The 15508-nt window shown below is 40.9% G+C and overlaps 2 protein-coding genes across 7 annotated transcripts in view; both read right to left on the bottom strand.

The window, feature by feature from the left end:
• LOC147844409 (uncharacterized) overlaps positions 1-15508 on the bottom strand; it is a 681160-nt gene that overhangs the window by 147258 nt on the left and 518394 nt on the right. The gene's annotated exons all lie outside the window — the stretch shown is intronic.
• Positions 10497-15508, bottom strand: part of ntrk2b (neurotrophic tyrosine kinase, receptor, type 2b) — a 63374-nt gene continuing 58362 nt past the window's right edge. For 3 of the 4 annotated variants that reach the window (XM_087252808.1, XM_087252806.1, XM_087252807.1), the window contains 2 exons: positions 13644-13802; positions 10497-10902 (listed from right to left, as the gene is read on the bottom strand). In XM_087252808.1, the coding sequence (XP_087108934.1) occupies positions 10717-10902; positions 13644-13802 (345 nt within the window). In that variant the 3' untranslated portion in view covers positions 10497-10716. The remainder of the gene's footprint in view (positions 10903-13643; positions 13803-15508) is intronic. The other variant, NM_001197161.3, reaches the window with a different exon arrangement.

Here is a 15508-nt window from a genome sequence, read left to right as displayed (position 1 = left end):
AACAGAATATATAGAGAACATACTATTTATATAGACATCTATTAGAACTGTACAGAATGGATTATAAAGTACAGGCTGGCTATTAGAACAGACAGAAATTTGTATAGCAAAAAACAAAGAAAATGCCATGTTTGATCAATAAAGTCTTCACATAAAGTCAGTCTGCAACGACACAATAAGAATTGTATAGCATAACTGACCAAATACATTTCCTCAATATCATAAGCAAATAATCCCCTTCAATGTAAATGACCTTCTTCGGTTTTCTTATTTTTTTGCAGTGCTTACAATTGTAGGGTGAAAACTACAAAAATATGAGCAGTACATCTATAAAGAAAGTGCAAAGCTCTAAGAGGTCATAAGTCACTGCTCAAAAGACCATGACCTTAATGACCGATACTTGACAATTGACTGGACGCTGTTCGACAACTTAAAATGTCGGCTGTTAAAAGTAGGTCCTGCCAATGGACGGTTTGGAAAGAATTTTGACATCAGTGTACAAAGAATGATTGATCCTGCTCATGTATATTTACAGTCTAATTGCATATATACAGATGCTTTCAAAGCAACACATCTTCGGTAATCAGTCAGTGGTGCAAAATATGTTGCTGGGGACCAAGAGGAGTCCTGTCAATCTGAGGAGGAGGACAAGTTGAATATTATAGCCCTAGAGTTGCTCAACGGTAATGATAGTCAGCTTGAAATTTACTTTTTTGTCTGGTCTGCACTGCAAAAAAAGCTTTTCTTACTTAGATTTTTTTGTCTTGTTTCTAGTCCAAATATCTAAAAAATTCTTAAATCAAGAATAGTTTTCAAGAAGAACAAGATTATTTTGCTTACCCTATTGGCAGATTATTTAGCTCGTTTTAAGAAACAACTGACTGAATATTGGCATATTATTTCTGAAAACAAGACAATTTGTTTTCCTTGCCTAAAAAATTATTTTAGATTTAAGATTTTTAGATATCTGGGCTAGAAACAAGACAAAACCTCAAGGAAAAGCATGTTTTTGCAGTGTGGTTTTACAGATATAACTGAGCCCAATATGTATTACACACAGTATTCATGTAAGTCCTAAGTATGAACAACAGCAATAGTGTTGCTTGACCTTTCAGCATTTTCAGACTTGTAGCTCATATCAAATGGAAACTTGAAAGAAGTGGACCTCAATGGTGTTCATGCCACTCACAGTATCAGCACATTCCCTGTTATGAGTTGTTAAACTGTTTTCTTCATTGGTAGGTTGGGGTTGCTTTGTAACCTTAACTGAACCAGGAGTTCATTGGCATTCAGGCCAAAACTACCTCATTCTAGCTATCCTGGGTAAATTGTTTTGGTGTTGATCCATTATCCATATATGCCTAAGCGTACTGAAATAAAGGAGAACACGTGACATGTCATAGCACAAATGCTTCAATTGAGTCAGATGTGAAAATGCCTTTAGTGGATTGAGAAAGTACCCGGGCTTCTTTTTCAGGATTAAACTCCAGTCATATTAATCAATTTTTGTGGACAAAATATGTCAATTGTGCTGACTGGATTTATGTTATCTTACCTTGTTAAATGTTAAAATGTTATCACCTTAATCTGCACTCCATACCATGTAACAGAAATGTTGGATGAGCTGTATTTTATAAATACTGCACATTTACAGTTGACTTCAGAATTATTAGCCTCGCTTTAAATTTTTATTCTTTTTTTAAATATTTCTCAAATGACGTTTAACAAGGAAACTTTCACAGTATGTTTGATAACATTTTTTCTCCTGGAGAACGTCTTATTTGTTTTATTTTGTCTAGAATAAAAGCAGTTTGTAATTTTTTAAAGCCTTTTTAATGTCAAAATTATTAGCCCCTTAAGGCTATATATTTTTGATACTATACAGGACAAACCTGTATAAATTATATAATAACTTGCCTAATAACCCTAACCTGCCTAGTTAACCTAATTAACCTAGTCAAGCCTATTAATGTCACTTTAAGCTATTAGCTATTATTAGAGTTATTAGAAATGAGATACTAAAACTAATATGATTAGAAATGTGTTGAAAAAAATATCTCTAATAAACAAATTGGGGGAAAAAATAAACAGTTTCTCCTAAAATGCCAAATACATACTACTGCCACCTGCTGGTACATATTGTTATTTCCTCTTACTTTAGTTGGGGGTCTTTTTGGGCAGGATGGATGAGTCAGCTTGGGACAGTAAATGGAAAGCTGAATACAGTATACTGTACTTAATAATAAATTAGTCCAAAGAACTCAAAACTTCAGAATAGGCAAAAGGATCCGAGGCTGCATTTACACAACTATGTATTCAAGATTGCAAGAATGGAAAAAAAAAATTTTCCCCCTTGTATTTGAAAAAATTTTTCAACATTTAAAAAAAAAATCTTTTTCACACTCAATCTTTACACATTTGTGAAAATGGCCAAAATAGTCTATGTAGAATTTGTGAGTATATAGAAAACTTTGGCTAAGTGGTTAGAACGGATGCCTCAAAGCAATAAAGTCACTGGTTCAAGTCCCAGATGAACCAAAAAGTCTTTCCCCATCTAGGGAACTTCAACACTGCGTCTAACCAGAACGCTAGGGGAACACCTCTTTTATACGCGTCTTGAAGCACATGTGAAATCAATCTAATGTAATTAAGCAGGTGTCGTCAGACCAGAGAGTATAAAAGCCTGTACTGAGCATTCAGTATCAACTTCTTTGCTTTCAAGAAGCACGCACGTGAAAATACACCCTCTTTCTGTGAACTTTCATTACTGATTTGCATACACAAAATACAAAAAAACTGACAACTTACTTTTTTTATTTTGGTATGGCAGAGAAAAACTTTAAACGTTGTGTGCCTCCATGCCCTTGCTTTATTACGGCTGGTGACTCACATAATTTGTGTTTAGTGTTTGGGAGAAGAGCATGCCCTGGCAGCATTTGAGAATGCTGACTGTGGACACTGTGACGCTCTCTCCCGTAAAGAGCTGCGTAGTCGGAGCAAGTTCTTTTATAAAGCTCCCGTGGTGCACTCTCCTCGCGGTTCGGGTCTTGCTCGTGCTGAGGCTGAGCGTCGACTTTGGTCGTGGGGTTCGCAGCTAGATCTGGCGGATGAGGTGGAGACGGACTCTGTCCTTTCTTTTTCTGGATGTGTGAGATCTAATCTTCCTTCGGAAGTATCAGAAGCACGCTCTGCGGTTCTGCAGCAGCAAATACAAAGAGGGTCGGGGAATCTGCCGCCCCAGTCAGTGGAATATGAGGAGTTAGTGGAGGTGATTTCACGTGTTGCTGACAGGTTTGAAGTAATAGATTGGCAGCCAGCACGTGAGCAGCAGCAGCTGCGTCTGACAGGAATGCTGGATGAGAGAGATTCACCCAGCAGAGTAGATCCTCCACTAAGGGACCTCCCCTTTTGTCCCAAGCTACATGATGTGGTTTCTAAATCATGGAAAAATCCGTATTCAGCATGATTAATAACACCAAAAACAGCTATTTATTCAGCAGTTCGTGGGCTAGGGGAAAAGGCATGTACAGTAATGCCAATGATAGAAGAGGACTTAGCGCGTCATCGTTGTCCATATCTAAAATCTGCAAGGGTCCCTCCTTTGTCGTAGAGACCATTAAGAGTAACATCGGTTCTAGTCGGCAAAGCATATATGACGGCTGGTCAGTCTGTTGGATGCCTGCACACCATGTCAGTGCTGCAGGCATATCAGGCTGACCTAATTAAAGAGTGCCTAGATGGTGGGGGAGCAACACCCGAACAGCTTCGAGAAGCTCTTCGGGCGTCAGATCTAGCTTTAAGAGCCTCTAAAGAGGTAGCCTCTAGTTTGGGGCGATCTATGGCTACCCTGGTGGCTACTGAGCGGCACCTCTGGCTGACACAAGCAGAAGTGTCAGAAACCGATAGAGCTTTTTTTATGGACGCTCCAATATCAAGCTCAGGGCTCTTCGGTGACGCCGTCGATCGCGTCGCCGAATCCTTCGGCAGAGTTAAAAAACGCTCTAGCTCCCTCTGGGACTTTCTCCCCCCAAGATCAAAAAGTCAGGGGGCTGTTAAAAGAAAGCCCCAGCCATCAACCAGCTCCTCATATCGTGAAGTACAAAGGATAAAACGAAGTCCTGACGTGTTGGGAGTCAGGCTTCCCAGGGCCCCCCCTGGACACCGAGAGCACCATTCAGCGCTCTCACTGAACCAGGGTCCGTGGAGAAAGGGAGAGGCCACCTCACCACTTATGTTGGTGGGGGGCTCTGTGTCTCCCGGGGTGGGCGTTCCTCAGTGTCTGAGGGCATTGGGGGCCCCACCCCCTCTTCGGAGGGGTCCAAGAACAACCAGAGGCCAGTCTCGAGAGGCTGGTACCCCTAGCACATTTTTTGGCAGCGTGGAAACACCTGCCGATGGTGTCCCAGTGGGTCCTGTTCACAGTGGAACATGGCTACAAAATACAGTTTTGTGCACGCCCACCTCGCTTCAACGGTATTACACCCATCATAGTGAAGCCAGAACAGGCTTTGGTTATGGAACAGGAAGTACTGGCCTTATTAAAAAAAGGCGCAATAGAGCGTGTTCTCCCACTCGACAGAGAGTCAGGGTTTTACAGCCGGTATTTTATAGTTTCCAAAAAGGATGGGGGATTGCATCCCATATTAGATCTGAGAAATCTAAATCGGTCCGTCGGGGCCCTCAAGTTCAGGATGTTAACCATAAAAAACGTGGTGTTACAAGTTCAGTCCGAGGATTGGTTCGTGACGATAGACCTGAAAGACGCATACTTCCATATTTCCATCCTTCCCCGACACAGGAAATACCTGAGGTTCGCTTTTGGGGGCAAAGCGTTCCAGTATCGGGTACTTCCATTCGGCCTAGCTCTGTCACCTCGAACCGTCACCAAAATAGTCGAAGCGGCACTAGTTCCACTTCGTATGCAGGGTATACGTATCCTAAACTACATAGACGATTGGCTAATTCTAGCTCAGACTCACAATATGGCAGTTCGACATCGAGATGTCATTCTTACCCATATAAGAAGGTTGGGGTTTCGGTTGAACAACGCAAAAAGTGTGCTTGTTCCAGCCAGGACGACCATTTTTTTTAGGTGTGCTATGGGACTCCATGACGATGCGAGCACGTCTGTCCCTGCCATGAATCGCTTCGATTCAGTCAGCCGTACACAGAGTCAAACTAGGCCAGTTCATCACTGTGAAACACTTTCAGAGGTTGTTGGGTCTCATGGCAGCAGCAGCCAGCGTGATTCCGTTCGGTCTGCTGTACATGAGACCCCTGCAGTGGTGGCTCAAATCCAGGGGGTTTTCCCTCAAGGGAAATCCTTTCCGCATGATCAAGGTCTCGCGGCGCTGCCTTCGAGCCTTAAGTATGTGGAAAATGCCCTGGTTCCTGTCCCAGGGCCCAGTGTTGGGGGCTGTCTGTCATCGCGTCATGCTTATGACAGATGCTTCTCTAACGGGCTGGGGAGTAACCCTGAGGGGGCTTCCCGCAGCGGGACGATGGGGAGAACATCATCGTTACTGGCACATAAACTGCCTGAAGATGATGGCCGTGTTTCTGGCCTTAAAACACTTTTTCCCAGATCTAAGGGGCCATCATGTTTTAGTCTGCACAAACAACACATTGGTGGTCGCTTACATCAACCATCAGGGGGGTCTGAAGTCTCGAATGCTATGCAAACTAGCACATCGGATCCTCCTGTGGGCCCAGAACAAAATCCTGTCCATCAGGGCAATGTATGTCCCGGGCCATCTGAACATGGGAGCAGTTCTCCTGTTGAGGCAGAGGGTGAGATCCGGGGAATGGAAACTTCTTCACCCCGAGGTGGTGGAGACCATTTGGGAAAAAATTAGGGAAAGCGCAGGTAGACCTGTTTGCTTCCCAAGAGACCATGCATTGCGTAGTATGGTTTTCTCTCTGGCATCCAGCCCCTCTGGAGACCTTTTGTCCCAGGCTGGAGGAATGATACTTTATCCCCTACCCGACCTGTGGAAACTGTGGGTGTGGCCTCTGAGGGGGCCCACCTCATAGAGTATGGACTGTCAACCGAGGTTGCTCAGACCATTCTAAGCTCCAGGGCTCCCTCCACAAGGAAGCTTTATGCCCTAAACTGGGCTCTCTTTTCAGCTTGGTGCAGAGAACACCAGCTGAACCCAGTCAGCTGTCAGGTAGCCTCAGTGCTGGAATTTCTCCAAGATCGCCTGTCTGCTGGGTTAGCTACATCCACTCTGAGAGTGTACGTGTCAGCTATAGCGGCCTACCGTTCTCCCCTAGATGATGAATCACTAGGACAGGATCCGCTAATTCGTTGCTTCCTTCGTGGAGCCATAAGGCTAAGGCCTGTCAGCACACACAGGGTACCGACATGGGATTTAACATTGGTGCTCGAGGGCATCTCTGTTCCCCCATTTGAGCCACTGCAGGAGGCGTCAGATAAGTTTCTGACACTAAAACAGCTTTCTTATTAGCTATTTCTTCCTTAAAAAGGGTTGGTGACCTCCAGGCTTTGTCGGTTGCACCTTCATTTCTGGAGTTTGCTCCAGGCATGTCCAAAGCCTTTCTTTATCCCAGACCGGGGTACGTGCCTAAGGTGCCCACTCATGTGGCGAGACCTGCTGTGCTAAAGGCCTTTCACCCGCCCCCATTTCAGTCGTCGGACAAAGAGAAGTTAAACTTACTCTGCCCAGTTAGAGCTCTAAATACATATGTTAACCGGGTTATCAACTGGAGAAAGAGTGAACAGTTACTGGTCTGCTTCGGACCCTCAAAAAGGGGGAGTCCGGCGAATAAGCAGACAATAAGTAATTGGATAGTTGAGACTATCTCAATTACCTATCAGGCTGCTGGACGCCCTGCACCTAAATTTGTCAAGGCCCACTCCACAAGGGCTGTAGGGGCCTCCAAAGCTTCTATTACGGGCTCAGCCCTTTCTGACATTTGTTTGGCGGCAGGATGGTCGACTCCATATACATTTGTGCGTCACTATCAACTCGATGTAGACCCCTCACCAGGGTCCTCTATTCTCACTGCGTAGTGTGCGTTCACAGTCAGCAGTGAGTCTGGCCTAGTGGGTATTGCGTTCCCCTAGCATTCTGGTTAGACGCAGTGTTGAAATTCCCTAGATGAGGAACGTCTCGGGTTACGTATGTAACCATAGTTCCCCGAGAGGGAACGAGACACTGCGTATTCCGCCATACACTCTTCTGCCTGTTACTTCTTTCAAGCAAATTCGAAGTTGATACTGAATGCTCAGTACAGACTTCTATACTCTCTGGTCTGACGACACCTGCTTAATTACATTAGATTGATTTCACATGTGCTTCAAGACGCGTATAAAAGAGGTGTTCCCCTAGCGTTCTGGTTAGACGCAGTGTCTCGTTCCCTCTCGGGGAACTATGGTTACATACGTAACCCGAGACGTTTTTAGTGTTTAGAGTTTGCATGTTTTCGTGGGTTTCCTCTGGGTGTTTCGGTTTCCCCCACCGCATCTACTGTATTAAACAATTGCCAGAAAAATTGCTGGTTCGTTCCACTGATAAAGCAGGGAATAAGTTAAAGGAAAGTGAGTAAAAGTACTTTTTGAGTTGTGTTTGAGTATACGGGCGTACTCACACTATGTACAGTTGCCTTGACCCGGCCGAAGCACGCTTGTTCCCCCCTCCTATCTCCACCAACGGCCCACACTCACATTACATTAGGGCCTGGGCACACAAGTCATAGATGAAGCACTTTTCAGTAAGAAACGCTCTTGCTCAGCACAGTGGAGATTTCTTTAGTTATATTGTTTTAGTCGTTTGGGATGCGGTGAGAAGCAGTCAAATATTTTGCAGATCAGCCACTTTTGACACTCATAAAGTCCTCGTGCTGCAGGAATTAGGAGGTTTGCTGAAGGTGCAGCTGTTGTGCAGTGAGGGGTTTGCGTCTTTAATAGAAGCCAGACCTGGCCCAGTCATGTACCTTAATTCACTGCAGAATGTGGGCCAAGCAAATGCTGATAGTGTGGGCCAAGTCTGGGCCAGAGAAATTTAGCTATGGGGAAGTAAATCCAGACTTTGCCAATTAAGTGTTAACAAAAATGTGACAACAACAACAAAGGTTTTCGAGTGTTTACAAGGACACAGCAATAGTTGTGTTTTTAAAAAAATAATTTTGGTCCCCAAAATGGCATCGACATGTAAAAGAACTGGCCATTTGTTTCACAGTTTTGGCTGAAAACATTGTTGTGTGAATGGCCCCTAAGCCCTGTTTGCAAAAACACAGGTATTTTCAAAACAGCAGCATTTTGGCCAATCATCCCCATACAAGGCAGTATCGGTTAACTCAAACCAAAGTTTTTGAAAACTCCGATCAGGTTTTTAAAAACGCTGGGGTCTGTGTAGCCAGCATGACTTCAGGATCACAAGTATATCGCTATCTGCTGCTTTGGCATGCTTTTGACAGTGCTTCTCAGGGCGATTTTGCATTTTCATATGGACTTTTTTAAATTGTGCATGTGTGGAAAAGCTTTTTTTTTTTTTGAAAAACCCTTTACAAATATACCCCAGTACATGTAGACAGGGCCTGCACCTCCAGCCAGGAGAATGTTAAAGCGGTTAAGAGATGACTGATTGAGTGACCAAGCCAGGGTCCAGATTAGGCAAAATGTGAAGGAACTAAATAACTGTCCACCAATGGTTCCCTCTCAATCTTACATGATTGGATCTACAGAGAAAAGTGGCCGAAAATCCACACATCCAGATGTGCAGTGCTTGTGCAATCCAAAAGCTTAATCGTTGCAGAATTAAAAGTATGCAAAAAGTCGGTATTTTGTCAATTTCCTGATTCTCTTTGTCATTTCAGGTTAGGAGTGCAGATTAATAAAACATTAGTTGTGATAGAGCTCCAAATAATGTGAAAAAATGAAGCACTCTGAATACTGTCTGAATGCACTGCATAAAGTCATGATGATGGGTCGGTTATTTGTAGTCAGTCAGTTATTTGTAATCAGTTGTCAGTCGTCCTCCTCTTGTAACTTGTTTGGCGAGGTTAAAACACAAGTTGAGTCAGGTCCCTTCATAGGGTCTCTTCCTGTCATGACCTCAGGGACTGCTCAACTCGAGTCATTCTCACATGAACATTCACTTCACAGTGCCCACCAAGCCCATCGCTTTGAAACGGCCCACAATACACTGAAAACAAATCGATCATAGATTATCACATACACATATTACTTAGCAGTTATTTTGCAGTTGATACATAAACAGATAATGAATAATCCAATAGCAAATAAAATCCAGCTGTTCAGCTGTCTGTTGCGTTATGGACAACATCTACGCTTCAAACTCCCCAAGAACAGGTAAGAAAGAAGTCTTAAGTCTATAGAAAGTCAGAGTCCACCAATTTGCAATAGTATGATGATTGAGGGCACCTACACACTAGTTTATGTTGCCCTGAAGAAAAATGAGAATTATTCCATTTTGATGCTTCGTTATGCGACTGAAAATGGAGAGGATTTGTAAAAAAAATGGCTGCAACTCGATCCAATGACACAGTGATATTAACTGGGATGCAAAATAATCCAAGGGAGGAGGGTCCATTTGTGCTTTCAGAAATCCAAATGTCCATTCTCCAAAATCATATATCCAATGTTGGGTTGTAGGGTTTGGGGAACTTCTCCCTGTGTCTTGGGTTGAAGGTAGGGAAATACCCTAGACAAATGGCCACTCTTTCAACACCCTCAAATTTGTATTTCTATTTGTCAAGTGCTCCATTAGAACATTTTTTAGTGTGTAAGCACCCTAAAAAAACAACACTGTTACCAGTGACTGACACAACAGCATCTATCCTTTGCTCTTTCAATCACAATTAGAAAGACCCTTTGACTCATATGGTCAGGGAGCCATACAAAGTCTTCAATGTCACTGCTGGTGACTTGGCCTCTGTGCTCACTCCAAACACTCTGTGTCCAACCTAAAGCCTCTTCTGAAGAAAAAAGAAATAAGATGTGTCTTTGTCGCTGTGCTTCTATTACAAAATCTGCACTGAGTTAGATTGGGCGCACTTAGATGTCCAAAAACATTGACCTCAGCATTAGACATCAAAACTTGGCACAGAATAAGTCTAAACATATATCAGATGTGTTCAAAAATGAGGGATGAAGCTGGCAGTTCCATGATTGTTACTCTATAGTTTGCAGTATGAATAGTATTGCATTCTGCGTAAAATCTGCCAGAATGTCTCCAGACTGTTGACAGCTTTGTGCTAATAACTGGGTCCTCGTTACGTCCAAATTCTCCACAAACAAATGGTGGCAGAAAAAAAACACCATTCTTCCTCAAACCAAATGACCTTTGTCAAAAAGGTTGTTAAACAAAAAGGTCTACTTAGTCTCTGATGCATATTTACAACAATCAGATGTTTCCGCTTGTAGACCATTTGTGATATTTATAAAACACAATGATGCATGACAGATATGGACATGTCCAGACATGGTAAAAACCAAACTCAATCGCACACAAATTTAAGGCCTTTAGTCTATGTGATGAGAAGGCTGAAGCAGAAGCCATTGTTATGAACACACACACATACATTTAAATTCAGCCACAACCATCTATACCACACACGCTCGCTATCTCTCTCTCTCTCTCTCTCTCTCTCTCTCTCACACACACACACACACACACACACAAGACACTCTTTCTTACTAATAATTTCACGCCCATACTGGCAAAAGGATTAGCCCAGGATGTCCAGGTACACAGGCGAGGCCTTGGCCAGGCTCTGGAGCAGATTGTGGATTTCTTTGATGTTGAGTCTCATGTATGGCTCCCTCTGCCAGCAGCCCAGCATCAGATCATACACTTCTTTGGGGCAAGTACGAGGTCTCTGTAACACCCGACCCTGTGTGATACACTCGATCACCTGCAGGAGGCAGCACAAACATTGTCCAGAATGACATCTGAACCACTAAAAGTGCATGCATCTGCCTAGCAACAGTTGTTTTCAACACTTTGAGGACACTTCTTTCACATTTATCCAAGTGTAGAAAATGACATATTTACTGTGCAAGCTACATTATATCATAGGCTAGCATCTACAGTATAGTATTGCATTGTAAGGAAAAAAATTGATGGCTTGTTTACCCCAAACCTAACACTGAATAACTGTATAGATAATAATTTACTTACATCTGATCCCTTTAACTGCCTCACTAAGAAAAAATTATTGGCTTGTGTTCCTTAACTCCTTATTAGACGCCCTAGTTTTCTGTGATTCTGTAATCGCTGAATCCAATGCAAAATCAACAAAAAATGTTGCGATCCTGCAAAATTCTTTATTTAAACGCAAAATAAATGCAAACATTTTTGAATAATCTCATAAAACATCCCATTTCAAATCATATAATCAAAATAATATTTAATTCAGTTGGCAATTGATTGTTTTACATGACTTAAAGATGTTGCATATGCAGCGCACGTGATGTATCTCTTAAAGTGTCTCTTAAAAAATGACATGTCACCTGCACCCTCACATTCATTACAATCTTTGCATTTCATGAGAGTGGGAGGAGTTGTTTTGCAGCCTGTGCAGTACATGTGAAGTCAATGCAAAGATGTGATTAGAGATCCTTTTCTGTGATATGGGCGTTTTGTGCGTTTGCCGCTCTTCAGACTGCAAAAGAAAGCTGGAGCAAACATCTAACAAACAGAGTAATGGAACAAACAGAAAAGCAAGCAGCTTACAGTAGCTATGTTTCCATCAACCTATTTTTATGCGCATTTTGCATATGCACATAAAAAACAGTTAATGGAAATGCAATGATGCACATACATTTTAAAATTGCACATAAAAAATAGATGTGCATAACAGTAGGATAAACTTTTTATTTGATAACAAAAGATGTGCATGGACTACGATAGAAACGCTTTTACCCCACAAAGTCCAGTATGCGCATTAAAAAAGGTCATGTGTTTTTGTAATAAGAGATCATGTGATGATGAAAATGTGTGGGAATGGACAAACCAGCAGGCTGAGCACATTTTAAAACATCTGAAATGTTGATTTGGTCATTCTAAAATGCCTTATAGTGTTATGTTATTGTATTATTAATGACCTCCAGAATCAAGAGCATCTGTGCTCCGCGTCTGACACTTTCAAACGCCACCGCGCTTTTATTGCGTGTCAGGATTGCCTTCTGAGGCGCAGGTCCTTTATTAAATGAAGAAAAGATTGATGCAGCTTCTGCTGCAGCAAATTCAGTTTTTACTGTTGATATTTGTCGCCAAATAATCAAGAAGGGACAATTTTGTTCACTTTGATTCATTGGATAGAAACACTGCTTTATTTGCACGTCTTTTATGCGATCCAGTTTTGCACATGAAGTTCATATGCATTTTTGGATGGAAACTTAGCTCATGATGGAGATTGATTAAAGGATGATGGCCACTGGACGTGAATGAATTGTGGGATTTTTTTTTTACCTTTACGTGTATAGTTGGTATTATGGTGTGAGTAAAATCGATATATGTTTTCATTGAACTCTTTCCCTGCGAGAGAAAATGCTTCCCTGCCATTGACGAGTTTTATGGCAATCCGTGCTTTAGATGTATTATGGTAGGGCAAGCCCTAACACATGTCCCATGTGAGGTACATGATGTCACGTGCGAAGGGGGGAGTGAAATCTGAGAGAAAAAAAACTGTTGGTAAAAAAATAAGTTATACAACCTTTCTTTGGCTTAATCCCCGGGTTTAGATCTTGTCTTGACAAGAGACCAAAATAAAAAAGCATTGTTTTATGATTTGTGCCACTGTCATTGTGCCAGATTGCACACCCTACATAAGAGGCTACTATATTATTTTTTATTTTATTTTATTTTATTAAATATATATATATATATATATATATATATATATATATATATATATATATATATATATATATATATATATATATATATATATTATTTTATTTTATTTTTTTTTAAATCGCAAAATTTTCTGCAAATTTCTGAGAATTACCACCACATTTTTATCGCAAAAATTTTTTTCGGAAAAATTTCAACACATTCCATAATTTTAAAAATATTAACCTCTACCAAATGGTAGATAAGTTGGTTTATGGTAAAAGTATCAGACTTAATACATATACTATAAAAATTCTGAAAGAGTAAGACCAATTAACTTAAAAACTAAATAAAAATAAAACATTTTTGAACACAAGTATGCCATCAAATATTTCAGATTCTCATTATACATGGTTGCTTGTTTTTCTTTAGTTTTTTTAATAACAAAATCAAAAGCACAGGATTATGCTTGATTGATTTTTTTCCAACAATGAAATCAACAATGCAGTGTAAACCATTATTTAAAACAGTTATTTATTTAACAGTAACAGTCATTATTTAAAACTATGGTTTTCATTTATGCAAAAGCAAAACTATTTATTTTATTTCAACATTTAACTGATTAACTTTTTAGTGAATAATTAACAAATTTTCAAGCAGTTTCAAGCTATTCTTTAAACCTTGAAACCACTAGATTAATTTTCAAGCATGTTCAAGGATTTACAGCATCCATACGAACATTGGGAATAACTAATTTCTGTGACTAAATGATGAAAGTTCTTTATTTTCAGACAAATGATTGATTGGGTAGCATCTTACCTCATTGTTTGAGAGCTGATACCAGGGTTGCTTGCCATAGGTGAAGATTTCCCAGAGTACTACACCCAAACTCCACACGTCACTCTCTGTGGTGAATCTTCTGTACATAATGCTCTCTGGGGGCATCCATCGGATGGGCAGCATGGTGTGACCACCCACCTGCGATGTGAGACATAAATTGACAGGGGGTGCACTGATTAATGAAAGCACATGCACTTATTATGCTCTTACCATTTAATAATATTCATTCATTCATTTTTCTTTGGCTTAGTCCCTTACTTATCAGGGGTCACAACAGTGGAGTGAACTGCCAACTACTCTGGCATATGTTTTATGCAGTGGATGCCCCTCCAGCTTTAATCCATTACTGGGAAACACCCATACACCCTCATTCACACACACTCATACACTACGTCCAATTTAGTTTATTTAATTCACCTATAGTGCATGTCTTTGGACTGTGCACCTGGAGGAAACCCATGCGAACTTGAGGAGAACATGCAAACTCCAAACAGAAATGCCAACTGGCCCAGTCGGGACTCGAACCAGTGACCTTCATGCTGTGAGATGCCAGTGCTAACCACTGAGCCACGAAATTTTGATAACAGTGCCTCTATAATGGACCACGTAATCTAAATACTATTATATTTGAGGGATGCGTGACATGTTTGTTCAATTATTTATATAGCACAATAACTAACTTTATATTAAGATGTTGTTTTATATTAGCCCATCTGGGAAAAGACAATGGGGATAGCTTTCTGGGGGTCTTAGTTGGATAAAAATGGCTTAGCCTTAGCTAGCAAATGTAAAAAGTCCTCAGTACGGCAATTACTTGTTTGTCTATCTATGTCCAGCTCACAATTGCTTCTGTTCTGTTTTTTGTTTCAGCTTAAAACAGACTGCAGCCATCCATTCTGTAAGTTCAGGTTCAACTCTTTCATATGCATATAAATCTGAAACAGTTTCTGAGAAATAGCCCCCAATGGTAGAATATAAAGCAAAAAAAAAGCATTGCTGGCAGAATTGAGCCTTGTCCATAAGATAAGGCTTGCCAAATTCAAGAGTTCACACTTAGCTGATGATTGATTATAAGCTTTGGCATGCTGTCCTGGGAGAAAGCCGAGCTCAGAAGATCCTCAAGCCCTGGGCTCCCTCCCATTTGTAGGGTGAGAGGGGATATTGAGTTCAGGTAGATTACTAGAACTCCCCCGCTTATTTGTGGCTAATGTCTAGTTGCTTTATGAGGGAAAGGATACTGTTGGCTAAGAATTTGACTATGGTGCCAACTTGACTATGGTTCAATCCATTTATTTATGACACAGGTCTTTGGATGGTGGGAGGAAACCGGGGGACCCGAAGGAAACCAAAGTAAGCATGGGGAGAACATGTAATTTCTGCACAGAAACGTTGACTGACATAGTAAGGATTAGAACCAGTGAAGTTCTTGCTGTGAGGCAACAGTACTAACCACTGAGCCATGGTGCCGCACAATCTAGGAAGAAAAAGGAGGAATAGGAGGATTCTTCAAGATGAAGAAGAGTGTGCTGAAGATTTTGGTTATTTATAGTGACTTAGGAATCATCTGATTGGAGAATCAAAAGCATGTAATCTTCTCGAAACTAGTTTATAAAAAATCTTCACTTAGTTATCTGCCAATGAAGATGTTTTCAATTACTATTACCTAATTCTGCATGATATTTTTTTATAACCTGTTTTTCTTACCTTGGCTATGATCAAATACTCATTTAGAATTTAAAAACTAACCATTTAATAGCATTGTTAAATATAATCTTTGACTGTGATTATTAAAATATAATAACTGTGAGTTTATCATAGTCGACCTTACTTGTAGCATTTTTAAT

This window comes from Danio rerio, chromosome 5 (assembly GCF_052040795.2).
Source record: "Danio rerio strain M-AB ecotype USA chromosome 5, GRCz13ab, whole genome shotgun sequence".
NCBI lineage: Eukaryota > Metazoa > Chordata > Actinopteri > Cypriniformes > Danionidae > Danio > Danio rerio.
This window is presented reverse-complemented; position numbering and strand designations above follow the sequence as displayed.